The 14,878-nt window shown below is 28.0% G+C and overlaps 1 protein-coding gene across 4 annotated transcripts in view; it reads left to right on the forward strand.

Annotated features, from left to right (window-relative positions):
* Positions 1 to 14,878, forward strand: part of LOC142323147 (homeobox protein PKNOX2-like) — a 67,394-nt gene that overhangs the window by 852 nt on the left and 51,664 nt on the right. For 3 of the 4 annotated variants that reach the window (XM_075362414.1, XM_075362415.1, XM_075362413.1), the window contains exons 2-3: positions 9,846 to 9,974; positions 11,995 to 12,166. In XM_075362414.1, coding sequence (XP_075218529.1) covers positions 9,856 to 9,974; positions 11,995 to 12,166 — 291 coding nt within the window. In that variant the 5' untranslated portion in view covers positions 9,846 to 9,855. Of the gene's footprint in view, positions 1 to 9,845; positions 10,038 to 11,994; positions 12,167 to 14,878 lie in introns of those variants that run through there. The other variant, XM_075362417.1, reaches the window with a different exon arrangement.

A 14,878-nucleotide genomic window follows, 5' to 3' on the forward strand; every position in this document is an offset into this window, starting at 1 on the left:
TTGATGTATTCCAACAAATAACAATTTAAGGTTAGTTTTAGATTTGCTGATCAAAAATTAAGTGTCATTATTTTTAAATAAATGTTATAATATTGTTATTAATTACATAAAAAATGTAAAAGAAATTAAAAAAAAAAGTTTTGCCAGTTTCTTTTTTCAGATACAAAGCATGAGTAAATATTACTGAAAACTAAGCAAGAATTTTTATACACTTGTATCCATTGGTAATATTATCCCACTCGATTTTGGCATTTTCTTGCGTTAAAAGATCGTCATTAGTGAAACTATTTAGGTGTAGTGCTTGTAGTTACTTAAAGTAATAAATATTTTTATGGAATTTCCCAATTACGAATCGGGAATATTTTCTACCAGTTAAAAATAAATAAAATCATTTATGTTTGTTCTGGAAACTTTTTGTTGTTGTGATTTTCAGTTATAGTTATCTAATAATTACCCCCAAATTTATGCTCTAAATGTAATGTAAGGTGATATGATTTACAGAAGTAAACAGTTGGCGAAATTTGATATGAAGGATTTAAAATTTTGCACAGAGGCTACAGCAAAATTTTAAAACCTATAGATTTGTTTCTTAACTCAATAAAAAAATTTTATCAGATTTGGCTGCTAATAAGTTTATTTAATCTGTAAGAATATAATAATAAAGCTCGTATTACGTCAACAAAATTTAATTTTGAGTAAATTACTGTATATGAGGTCAGTAAGCTTATAAACAAAATTATAAGTTATTTTAAACTTGACCTAAATTTACATTTAAACCACAAAAGTTTTCTCATTGTATCATAAGATCACTGTTCAAAATGGCCTTTATTGTTTACTCAAACTCTGTTGCATTGTACAAAATGAAAGGTATTAGTAACACTGCAGTTAGTATCATAATTCATAGTAACCTAAAATATGTTGTTTCTTTTTAATTGCTTTGAATTTTGTTTTTTTTTTCCGTATCTGACTCATTTATGTTAGATAAGAGAACTATTAGAACTGTTAAAAAATAGTTGTAATCAAAGAGATTTAAATTAAATCAGGAAACCATGAAAGCCAGTTAGTTTGGTATTTCAGTCAATTTCATTTGTTTAGATGATTTATATTTAAGTACTGTCTAACTTCATGAAAAAATTCCAAAGTTTTGTTGAAAGACCAACGTTTTTAGCATTATAGTATTGGCAACTGATTTTATAAAAAGTATATGTTTATATACCACCCAAAACATGGTGGATTATTTTTTATAAAAAAAAATTATAATATATCAGTTGTCAATTAACCAAATCATATGTTACAGAAAGTTGACTGAAAATTTGTTATTTCTTCATATTTTTAAACAGATAACCAAATGACTATAACTTTATTTGTTTCATTTCCGGAACAGTTATGTCATTTAATAAAGTTGAGATTACAATATTTTGATTTTCTTGAATGCATTTGCAAATATTTATCCTGAATAGCTCTTCATCTTGTTAAAGTTAAACAGTTTACAAGTGAAATGGATAATAACTTCAGTCAGCAATATCCATTATTTACAGTATGTTACACCAGTACAAAGTCAAATTTTTCTAAGTTGACTCCTTTATATCGTCCAAGGAGATCAGATTTTTTGTTCACAGTGGCTAATAGCCTTTACTTTTTGTTTTGCTGACTGTTACTAGATATAACAATTTTTTTTAATACCAATTTAGATTCTGCTATAGAACCTTCTGTTTTCAATTCTCTAAGTCAAATAACATTTAAAATTGTAAATTTTGTCAAATTATTGTAAATGCAGTGGTTTATTTCATCTCTTGTTTATTTTTAGAATAAATCTGGAGAAAATCTTTTAATAGCTACAGCTACAAAAGTATTTTTTTCTAGACCAGTGTTTATATTAACTTTTTTCCTTATTTTTTCATAAATTATGTAATCTATTAAAATATAATTATATTAACGTATAATAATTTTTCAATTTAACTTACAATGTTAAATAATTGCTTATAATGAATCTTACCAAATTGTTAAGTTTATTTTATCCATTTTTGAAAAGATTTTTTTTTTTATTTTGACCTCCATTACATAAGTTTTTAACATATTAACCACTGATAATTCGTTGATTATTAATTTTAAATATTTTGCTGTAAGATGCAATTCAAAATTATATTTGTTGCTTATTTTATTTATTAGTTTGTTAAAAAATTTCTTTGTATTTTCAGTTTCTTGGGATGTGTTACTGCATTTAACCCCTTTAAAGACCCTCGTTCTGTATACCAGTTAACTGATTTTGTAGTAGAATTGCCATGATCCAGTACATGGCTTTTTGATTGTTTTATTGTAGGACCTTTATTAAAACTGATTCTAGTTTTTTTTACTAATTAGCACAAACATTTGATTGCTATTTAGAAAAAACAATTTATTATTATTATTAACAGATTGGTTATCAGCTGTGCATTAGTTATTCACATGTTCAGTAATATTTATTTATGGGTTTTGTATTTACAAGTTATGTTTTATGGCCATTCTTTGCTCGGTCTTCTTTCTATTAAGGTTTATTTAAAATAAATTTGGTTTATTTAAAAATATTCTGTACCAGAATTAGTATATATATGATTGTGTGCTGGTTGTAGAATTATTAACTGTGTGATAGGTTGTTATCTATGCGATCGATTTTTAGTGATAATTAGTTTTCTGTTATTTGTTTTTATAAATGTTTATAAAATAACTTATGTATTGTAGATGTTACACGACTAAAGTCATTTTCATTTTAAATAATTTTGCAAACAGTGCTCAGGTTTGATTTTTGGTTACAAATTAAAAATTTAAACCAATTTTCCTGTAATTTTATTGTATAAAACCTTCTGTGGGTGAAACTGAGCTGTTTTATAGTTGTAAAAGTTTTAAGCACAGATCCAACAAATTTTGATTACTGCCATATCTTAAGATAGATAGAAAATTCTATGTGGGTGACTTTTCTGTTATTATATTTTATGGAATTAAATATCCTGAATTTCAGAAAAAAAAATTGTAGAAAATTGACAGTTTAGAAATCAATATAAATATTTATACTTTTTATAAGTTATTAGAGTAAGAAAAATTTGGACAAATGTGTAATTACTAATTAATAAAATAAAAAAAATGAAAATGCTTTTATTACACTTGAGTGTTGTTATTTTGGGTAAAAAATGACATGTAAGTTTCTTTTCATAAAGATGTGTTTTGAGTCAGATTCTGAATTGAAATGTATACCTAGACAGTAGAAGGGAGAACATTTTAATAACTAAAAAAAATTTTATATTTTTGGCTATCATAAAAATAAGTCAGAATTAAACTCCCAATTGGGTTTGATTGTTAATTAAATAATTATACTTTACTGAAACTTGTAAACCTAATACTTGTTAGAAGCTCAATAAATTGTTGAATATTGAAAAATAACATGGTATTTATTAACAGTTCACAACAGAAAAGACGGCAAGTCTTATGTAGACCAAAATCTAAACTTTATCAACATGCTTCTAGATCGTTTGTTTCCAGCAAGGTTTCTTTAAATATGTGACAAACAGTAATTATTTATTATATTTTCCTTTCTTTATCTTATATATAATATTTTGAAATTTCCAACCCATATGTGTTAAACTGGTAGGAAACTTTTGTGTGGTTTGGTTTACAGTTACATAATTTTTCAGAGAAACATCCATTTTTGTGATATTTGTTTAATTTTAAAAAGCAGAGTTACACAAAAATATTGATTATTTTTATAACAACCTGAACCAAATTTAAGTTATCATAAATGATTTGTACTGGTTAAAACATTTTTAACTCTGCATTGGCTTTGTATTAGTGATTTTACTGTTACATTGTACTTCCAGGTGATGGAGTGTGCCTTTATTTTTTTCATGTGGTCAAAATTGTATTAACCTTAAAAAAGAATATGTATAACTATAATATCATATGTTTTTTTTGGAGGGGGTATTAGAATACTTTGTACGTTGAATGCAAAGAATTTCTAAAACTTTACCAGTAGTTATTGTAATTTTCCATTATTGTTGACTGCATAATATCACATAAATTCTAATTTTGATAAGACAGCTGAAAATTTCCTTCTTGTTGATGTTTCCTTCAGTATAGCTAATTTGGTTGAATGTTATGGAACACTAGAGAAGACAAAACATTTTGCAGGCAAAGTCTGACTTTGGGTAAAACGGAAGTTCAGATATAATCATATGATATTTTGTGTAATGGTGGTTAGATGCTAAGAGTAATTTGTTAACGCCTTCTTAAGTTAGTATGAGTGTTAGATATTGCTATTTGTTGAGATAAAAATAAAAAATGATTTTAATATTATTTAAACAAAGCTTGAATCTAACTACTACTATTCATAAATCTAAATTATTCGTTCTCCTTCTCTTTTCCCCTTTAGTTTAATTATATTGTCATCTTTTGGTTGGATAGTTAAAAAAAAAATGTTTTATTTAATTCAGGTTATCTCACTAGTTCAACTTACAACTTCTTCAGTTGTCTGAAAATTGCAACTTATTTTCAGTACTAAAAAAAAGAAAAAAATTACCAAGCTTATTATGAATGGTGAGCTAACATTCTAAACGCATAATTAATGTGCTTCTTTGTTCCAGCCTAACATCAACTCATATTATTACTGACCATTGTGAGTGTCTGTTTAATTTTGTATTTGTGATGACAAAACACTCATTTCAAAAATGCATGGGCTCAAAAAAATAAAAATAAAAAAGTTATGAAGAAACAAACATTTAAAGCTAAAGATATCATCGCATTAGACCATTTTAAACATTTTATTTATTAAAATACTGTTGTAGAAAATCAAGTAAGCTGTAAACCAAAACACAGTAGACAATAATGTGAAGGTAATATGCTGTAGTAACATGCTTGTATTCCAGTTAGTTGTGCAAGTAGTATTACATAGTTCAAGATCATTTAAATTTCTGTTTTCTTCAGAAAGTTTGGCTTTGTAGTTATTTATTCTATTTGCTGAAATTCATCAGCTGGATATTCAGCAATTAGTATGAATAATAATTACTGTGATAACATTGAAATTCATTACATATATTCAGAAACAAATGCCTAGCAGTTTTAGAGATATTTCCCTGAATTTTGACACCAAACTTCAGGTTGTATGTGTTAACCACAGGTAGAAAATTATTATCTGTTTATATTACCCTGTCCTAAAGATAAGTGACTACTGTCTATTTCATGTCTGAAAGTGCTTTTGCTAGAAAATACAAAGAAATGATGAACAGTGGTTGAATGGATTAGGAACAGCTGACTACTTTGTGAACTGCTAGACACAGTGCTGTGACATCACACACTAGTTTTGGTATGGCTTATTTAGTGTGTCAACTGATCTGAATTTGTAAAATAAGGTTTTAAAGTCATAACTGTGAGTACCATAAATTGTCTTTGTATGATTTGTGCTGTATCATACATTAGCCAGCTTACATATTCTTACTTCCAACAGCAGGAATATCCAATTTTTTATGCCGTACATGCCTTTTCTGGTAGTTAGATGTAGGAACATAGTATACACAGAGGAATATGGGCAAAAGCATCAATATTTCTTAAGCGGGGCAAATTACTGTAACTGACTGTAAAAGTAAGGTAGTAAGAGAATCCTCTCTGTTCTGCTAGTAGAACTTCTCTTTTTTAGGGGTTGCATATCGGCCATTAAGCACTTAAATTCTAACTTTTTTTTTATTTTATTCTCAAAAGTAGAAAGCAAAATACAAAAAAAGTATTTCACTAAATATTTTTTCTTTGAAAAAAAAAAATAGAAATATTTGCCTTCTCTGTACATAGAAGTGCATTTTCAAAAGATATTTTCTGAATCATGGTGTAGCCCCTTTGTCATCTATGTTACAGATGCTGTTTTTAATAGAGGTTGTTTTGAATCAATTAGGCAACTATTTCATTTGTGTCCTTTTTCTGTTAGTTATAAATATTCTTGAAGATGAAATTACATTAAAATTGTTACGCTTACAGTCTAAATGATTGTGTTATTTTAAGTATTCTATATAAGTAAAAGATTAATGGTTAATGATCTTAATTTGTATAATGCATAATTCTATGCAGCAGTTTTTAATATATATATATATATATTTATTATTTCTGTGCAAAGATAAGTCATGGCAAAGGCAGAACTTAATTTTCGATACTAATGTAAGTAGCTGTATCAGTTGGTTGCTCATGCATGTCCTCAGTACATCAGTAGCAATTATAACATCAAAAGAATGTGGCTATTTATGTACATGCAGTTCTGATTGTGATATATGCAGTTTTAGATGCTATTTAACAAATCTATGCAAACCATTAAAAATTAGATACTAAATAACTTAATTATCAAAATAAAATTTTATACTTAATTGTTAATAGTAATAATTGTTATATTGGTTGTGACAGAATCTTAAATCAATTTTATTTTACATGTTTTATTATATTCCTTAGAAAAGATTGGTTTTTGTAAAATATTACAGATTTGTTGCAATTTGGTATTTATTTTGTGTGAATATTAATTTTGTATTATATGATATTTTTTATAGCGATTAATTTTTTACTATAGGCTATTCATAATAATTTCAGAAATTTAAAATGTATCTTACCTACTTCAGTAATTTGTTTGTTTTCTTTAAAATCTATTTTTTTTTTTGTATTGTGGTGTTTTATATACAATGTATTGTTAGTGTATAAAGCACTTAAGTTTCAGGGTAAGATTAAGGATAGTAAAATTTATTTTATCTTCTATCCATGAAATAATATTTCTGAGACTACCTGATACTTTTTTTTACATAGCATTTATTTGAGTAATGTGTGCAGGGTTTTTGAAAGATTATATTGACAAAAATCAAATTGCACATATTATAATAGGATTTAATCTGTTAATACTATGCGATTATCAGGGTAAATTATGAATTCTTTATATATGAATTTTACTTTCTTATAACTCTCTTTATTTTGTAAGCTAGTGGAGTTCAGACTAGTATAGAAAGCATTTTTTGAAAACATTTAGTGTTTTAATACATTTCTGACTACCTCGTTTAATTGCGATTGTCTGGGTTCATTGGTTCTGTTTGTCCTTTGCCTGTTGCCAATGGTTTGTTCTCTTATGGAATTATATTTTTCATTTTTACTTGAATATTTGGTATTTGTGGTTTTTCTTATTACATCCATTTATGTGTATTTTTATTTCCCATACAAATCAGAAATCATTGATATATATTTTGACAAAAATGAACTGAATGTTTGACAGTGACTGCTGTATAAATGCTATTCATTTTTAATATGTGTTTAATTTTTTGTGTATGTTTTCTAATCGTAGTGTGGAAGCTGAAAGCATTTGAAATATATTCTATAATCTGTTGCGGATGTAGGATGTAGAGGGTATACTGAAATGAAACGACTAGCACTAGATAGGGAATCTTGGAGAGCTGCATCAAACCAGTCAAATGACTGAAGACAAAAAAAAAAAAAATCTATAATCTATTGATAAAAGGTTGAATTTTATTATTCTTAATGTTTTTAATGAAATTCTATAAAATAACTGATCATGGCTGTGTGTGATCAAATTTTAAAAGTTACATTTATTTAAACTCATTTTAGTCCGTTTAGTTCATTGATAATATTCTAGTATATTTCATACAGTTAAGTATGTCTGGCTTCTTTTCACATAATTGTGGAATAATTGTTGGTATTGGTATTTCTGTATATGGTTTGTTTCTGTAATGTTGGAAAATAATGTTAATCATGTTGCTTTGTGAAATGTTTATTTATTAATTTTATTCATATTTGAAGCTGCCTCTGTTTCTCCAATGTTGATTCAGTTTAAATCTAATAAGATTTTTAGTCGCATCTACTTTTCCTACTTGAAAAAAAATCACTATTTATAACTTTAGTTGGAGTCATGTATTACAGCAGCATCAGCATTAATGCCTGATGATGACTGTTTAGTACATTTAAAAGCATTTTGATGGAAGTTGAAAAAATTGTGTTACAGTTGAACTTAGTTTGGGTTGTTGTGATTGTTGGCTTGTTATGAGATTTAAACATTTTGTGTATTATGTAATCTATCTTACCACTGACACTCATCTTTGACAAAACAGAATCGCCACTAAATAAGATTGTGATTAATTTAATACATATAATCTGAAGTGGCATGACTGCCTTGATCGTGTAAATAATATGTTCATAATATTGTTTTTTATTTTTTCTCTACTTTGGCTTTATGCTTTCATTATTTATTTTATTATATACGCATGAGAATTTAGAATTACTTGATGTAAAATAAAACATTATAAATGTAGTAAGTTGTTCTACTATCAGACAAAAATTACAACTGGTATGTGTATACTGAATTATCTTTTAATGGACAGTTTATTACTTAAAGGGTGATACTATGCCAAGGGCTTAACAGATAAATATTAATCACACTTGGTAGAGTGAAAAAGAGCTTTTGAAAAATGCAGTTATAGGTTCTGGTTTTGTCAGCCAGGGAACTTAAAGTATAAACCCCAGAAACATGGAATGTTTATCAAAAAAATTTTCTGTTCTATAAAATAAAAAAAAAATGGTTTTAATAGATGCAGTTGCACTTCCTGAAGATCCTTTTAGAGCTATTTGCTCAAAAAATATCTATTTAGAAAGTAAATTTAAGCAATTTTATTTTAGAAAAATGTTAATTGCTCTTTGTCATCCAGACCAAATAATTTAATTTTGTATTTCTACTTTCATAATTTTAGCTTGAAGTTAGTTACTGGCAAGTTTTAAATGGTTAACCTTTGTTTTGTGAATTAAAGTATGACAAAAATATCTCATGTGTTTCAAAAAAATATTAAAAATTTTTAACTTTGGAAAAAGATCTTAAGTTATAAGCTTCTTAAAATCACAAGTGCAGTAAACTCAGTTAATCAGTAAACAGTTTTTTTTTTACACTGGCACTTATGAAATGTTCAAATGATTCTTCGTGTAATGACTACAAAATTGTAGATTTGATTTGCATGTTCCTTAACAGTAAGAGTTGTAAAAACGCTAAGAAAATTTTACAGTTTTCCTTTTATATTTGTGTCTTTGCAGAAATAAGTGACAATAGTATCTTTGTTATACTAATAGATAAAAAAGAAAAATGTGAAAAATATATATTTTTTAATGCCAAAACTATTTAGAACCCTGTTAAGTTTCCATGTTAAAGTTAATTGTTGATTCACATAATTTTTACTGAAATTTAATTTATGATCTGATATGATATACCATAATGTTTAGTCTGTACTGTCATTTCTTTGTGACTAATCCTGGAGGAAGAGCAGGTTTTGTTATAACATATTTAAGCTAGTCTGTTATGGATCAGTAACATGCTGTGTGTACATTACTTCCGTCTGGTTGAAAATGATGATTCGACCTAAGAGATTATGACTAGGTTAAGCATCCATGCTCTTGTGCTTTCCTTTGTGTAGAGTTGTTAGTTTTTTTACAGCACTTCCTCCAAGAAAATAGACCCTTTCTAGATGTGTGGAGAATCCCAGAACTGTAATGTCAGTATGATTGAGTTGGTGGTGGAGGAAGGCTGGTTGTGGACTGACCGCTGGTTGAGGATTCTTGTTTCTTATCCCGTGGTTGCATAGAAGCCTAATGACTGAAGTGCCCATCAGGTGAACCATCCTAATAATTCATCCTAGTATGAAACACCATCACATTTGGATTATCATATATTTTTTTAATTGATACTGTTTGATTATTTAATTTCTTTATAAATTAACTTTTTTAATGGTTTTAGATAATTTTTTTAGCATGAAGTATTATTTTTATGATATTAATAGTAATTATTTCGATTTTAATGTATTGTTCAGATGGGCTGAGATGCAAGAGACAACTGGAGTTGCAATGGTGTCGTACCCAGAGAATACAGGTGCACAGCCGGGAAGCAATGGCCCAACTGATCAGGCAATGTTTGAAGCAGATAAGCGTGCTGTGTACAAGTAAATTTTAACTTAATTTTTTTTATAAGTTCTATATTATTCCAAGACAGTAAATAGATGACGGTAATTTTTTTTTATAAATCTTCATTTTTTCAGTTTCATTTTTCAAAAATCATTAAAAAAATTTTTACAAAAACCATTAATCACACTTGTATATAATATTTTATGATGAGATTTCCTTATAGACATCATTAAGTAATCCTTTGTATTCGAAGTAGCAAGTTTAAAAATTTGTTGATATTCTCTTCAGGTTTGTTGTAATACCTCCTCCTTTTGCTCTTTATCAATTCATCTGATTTTTAGAACTTGTTATAAAATTATCTTTTAAATGTGTTTTCTTTTTACCGATTCTCAGTGAATTCAGTGCATGCTTTCTGCTGTATTGTTCTAAATTTCTGTGATATTCTTCTTTAATGGGCTGTACCAATAGTTTATTATAAAAATGTCTAATTTGTCAAGTTGGCATTTTTTCTTGAATTTTTAAGACATAAAAATGCTAAGCTTATATTTTTTTCAGGTACAAAATCACAAATATTGGAACTTATTATGGAGAAATATCTTTTGACATTATTTTGTACATGTAAATCAATGAGAAATATTTTATTTAAATGTATCCAAGCAGCAGAGTACTTTAATATGTAAATGAAAATTTCACCTGATATATGCTTGTTAGCTTACATTTTTTGTTGAAGCAATTCATTTAATGAACAATTCTTCATCAGCAACAAATAATATACTGTATTGAAGTATATATATATATTTACAATTGGATTATTAAAACAGAGTGAGCAATATCACTCTGTCAGTGAAGCCTGTTAAAAAATAATATAGTTGAATCCATCTGAATATTTATTTTTTAAATAAATTTGATTGAAAGAATTCATTCTACTTTGCTAATCCTAATTATTTAATATTTATTACTTATTCTGTTTTTTAATATACTTATATAGATATTTTTTTTTTAAATCTCAAGCAGTCTATATTTACTGGCAAAGTTGCACACACCTTAAAAACATGCTTTGATAAAAAGTATATAAAATAAGTCAGCATATAAAGTAAAATTTTACTTCTTTGATAATGTTAGTTATTGTATTAGTTGTTTAGCCAGATCATTGTCATTGCTTGTAATAACAATGACGACATTAAGTTTGAAAATGTTTCTTAGAAAATTATGTGCCATTTATTAATGTGTATTACATAAAATTAAGTCTGCTTTAATTTATATTAAACATAGATATAGTAAATATATTTAGGGAATTATGTTTTTGATTTAGAACAAAAAAATTTCCACATTTTCAAACTCGAGAACCGATTAACTAACTTCAGCATTTACTAATATAAAAAGAGATTTTATAACAAGTTAAATATGTTAGTAGAATAAGACCAGATGTTATTTTATACTTGTGTAAAATTTTAATTTATGTCTATTATTAAATAACGTACAATCACATATACCATTCTTTGTACCTTCTTTCACTGCATGTGAGATTCATCTTTTCATATTGGGCAATACTCATTCTCAGAAGTATTGATATAAACTACATCCTGTCAAATCATTTACTTTCACTGGCTGAGGTGGTCTAAAGATGTTGTCTCCTCGGGCAGGTAACTATGTACTGTTGGTACAAGACTGATGATCATATCAGTAGATATCACTCAAAATTACCTTGAAAGAAATTTATATTTTGATTCTTGTATAATGTAAATTAAAATCTTTAGTTGACTGAAAACTTATGAAGTAGAACCATTTTATTAACAATATTATATGTAAGAATATTCAGGTCTTTTTTCAAAACCCTCTCCCCAAAACTATATCCTTTATGGATATTAACTAATAAAAACAATTTATAATGAGTTGGGCTTTTAGGATGTAGTATAATAGTGAATTAGGAGTGTAAATGATAATTTAAATAATTCTAAATCACTGTGTTGCTTTAAGCGGTCTAAGTAGTTAAGTCAATCAGTAAATGTTTTGTAATTTGAGTTATCGATGACTTTATAATTCTCTGGCATTTTTCAGACATCCATTATTTCCATTATTGGCATTGCTCTTTGAACGATGCGAACAGGCGACTCAGTCTGCTGAAACTCCTAATAGTGAGAGTTTCAATATGGATATTCAAGCTTTTGTTCAGCATCAGGAAAGGGACAGAAAACCCTTTCTCGTTAATGATTCTGAAGTCGATGGATTAGTAAGTTGACAGTTGACAGTTTTTTTTTAAATAAATGTAAAAATGTTTTCTAAATGTAGTCCTTACAGTTGACTAGCGTATGTGTACAAGTATTTGTAAATGTTGTGCTTTTGTATAATGAAGGCTAGGTCGTATTATCTATTGCTTTCTTACTTGTGTGTAACTTCTGACATGAAATTCCATGTACATAATTATCTTGAAAACTACTAAATTTTTAATTTTTGAAAGGTGTTTTAATCTTTTAATGAGTAAATTTATTAAAATAAGATCTCGTGAAACTTCTTTTTGTGATTTCAGGACCTCATAGAATTCAAATGAAACTTTGTTTTTTTTACATTTAATCTATGTTTTATTTCACAGATGTACCTAAAAATAAATGTGTTTATTTTATAAAGTAAACATTTTTAAATTTATTTATTTCAAAATAATTTTGAAGTTTGGTTACAAAAAAAAAGTGATTAGGATTAAATAAATAATAACTTTAAATGTTAATAAAACTGATTGGCTGTAGGGCCCACAGGTCCAGCTGGAATTTGAGTGTGTGTTGGCTTCTGAATTTTGCATAATATCATGATTAGTACTAAATTTTACTGAGAGAATATAATCTTTTCTCCCCTCGGGGGGGGGGGGGAATCGAGATGAGAGAATATAATCGGGACTCTGCGATGGAGCTGAGTGGGAGTAGGAGGTCTGTTTGCCGCTCCCTTGTAGACCAGACTGGAGTCTGTAAATTTTGCCTTGTATTTTGATAACATTTACTAGAAATTGGCTCAATATAAGTTAGGCGCAGGGTTCATGCTTCTACAAGCTTGGTTAGCTAGTTCAGAGAGCAATGATGTAGAACATTCAAGATGTCTGGATGAGGGCCTACAGCGAAGGCAAAAGCTGAGTTTAAAAATCACCTATGTAAATGTCTACCGAGGCTTTTACATCAGTGGCAACCCAATGAGGCCAGGCTTATTACTTTGAGATGTAAAAAGGTAGAGTGCGAAAGACGACTACCATTAAAACCCGGGGGGGGGAGACTGGAAGTGTCACAAGGCGGGTGTCTTTCCCTACAGGGGTTGGGATGAGAATATAATCTGATAGAGGAAAATGTTCAACTTCACTTGGTCGCATGTTGTATTCCAAGTATTGAACACTTCTTAAAATTTCTGATGATTAATTGTTCTGGGCGGTTATGGTTCGCTGGAAGGTAGGATATCTATTGCTGATATAATTTTCAAGTTGTATGTTGTTCTTTTGTCACTCACACATGTTTATATATCTTATTAAAATAAATGAAGAGATATCCTAACAAAAAATAGAGGAATAAAAACTGGAAAAAAATGTATTCAGATTAGCACAGATTACAAGGATAGAACATCTATTAATAAAAATAAATTAAATAAATTGAAGCAAAAAGCATTTAAAAATAAAATTCAAAAGCGACTTCAAAAATCCTAATAAAACAGAATAATAACAAACTAGTATAAAAGAAACTGTTAAAAGGATAAGAGAATCTTTTGTTAAAGGATAAAGTACAATTTTTTTATTCTCATAACAATTTTATCAAAGTTTTTTTTTTTTGATAAGGTAAGTGGTATTTGACATTCTGAACAAATCAGTCGTTCATCTGACATTGCAGGTAACTTGTTGCATTGTGTCGATGAATTAATCAAATAGAATTGGTGTGTCAAACTTGATGAAATTAGTGAAAATTTCTCATTTGTTTTTACTGTTATCCATGAAATTGTCACTATTCATTTCAAAAACAGAAAAATTTGTAGGGTTGGTGATGAACGCAAAGAAACTCTGTTGGTGCTGCATTGTAATTTTTTAATTGTGTAAGATGGGAATGAATTCGTAACATATATGTTGAAATTGGATGAAACCTGGGTTTTGTATGCTATATCTTAGGGTATCAGTCTATATAATGGCATTACCTTCGTTTACTATCAGAACCAAAAAAATTTAAGCAGCAGTCTTTACTTAAAAGACCCATTGTCTTCTGGGTCTGAAAATTCCACTCCTTGACTTTATGACTTTTTAAGCAATCTGCAGTAAATGGTGATGCATATTGTAAAATATTACAAAAATTGAAATAGGCCATTCCTTCCTCTGGGCATTCCAGCAAGGACTCTTCCTTCCTACTGTATCACACAAATGATAAAGGATATCTACATAATTTTGTTTGTCGTCCTGTGTTTGCTGTTTGCCTCTCAGGAATGAATTTGTAGTGAACAATATCTTCAGAACCAAAAAACTTTGATATAACTTTTCCTTTGCTTCTATCCAAATAAAATTTCTATAATTGTGAATATGATAATTTCCACTCTAACAAGTGGCATTTTGTCTGTGGATCGTACAGAAAACATCAATCCTCATCTCTTCTGTGATCTTGCTCAAAAACTGTGGTTTTAATCGGTTGTGTGATGAGGTCTCTTATCAGTGACATGCAAATTTCTTATCTATAAACAATATTTTTGGAATAGTGCATTGACAAATATGATTTGTGTTCAGATCTTTATCTGGCAACTTCCAACTTATATCCTGACTATTGATGCTATTTCATTGACAGTTTTCTTTTATCACTTCTTACAAGATTTTCAACATTCTAGATATTTTCTTTATTTCTTGAGGTAGACAAGCACCTATTATGAATGTCATCTTCAATACAGCCATCACTTTAAACAGTGATGTTTTACAACTTCGTTTACAGACTTATACCAA

This window comes from Lycorma delicatula, chromosome 4, assembly GCF_047948215.1.
Source record: "Lycorma delicatula isolate Av1 chromosome 4, ASM4794821v1, whole genome shotgun sequence".
Classification (NCBI taxonomy): Eukaryota; Metazoa; Arthropoda; class Insecta; order Hemiptera; family Fulgoridae; genus Lycorma; species Lycorma delicatula.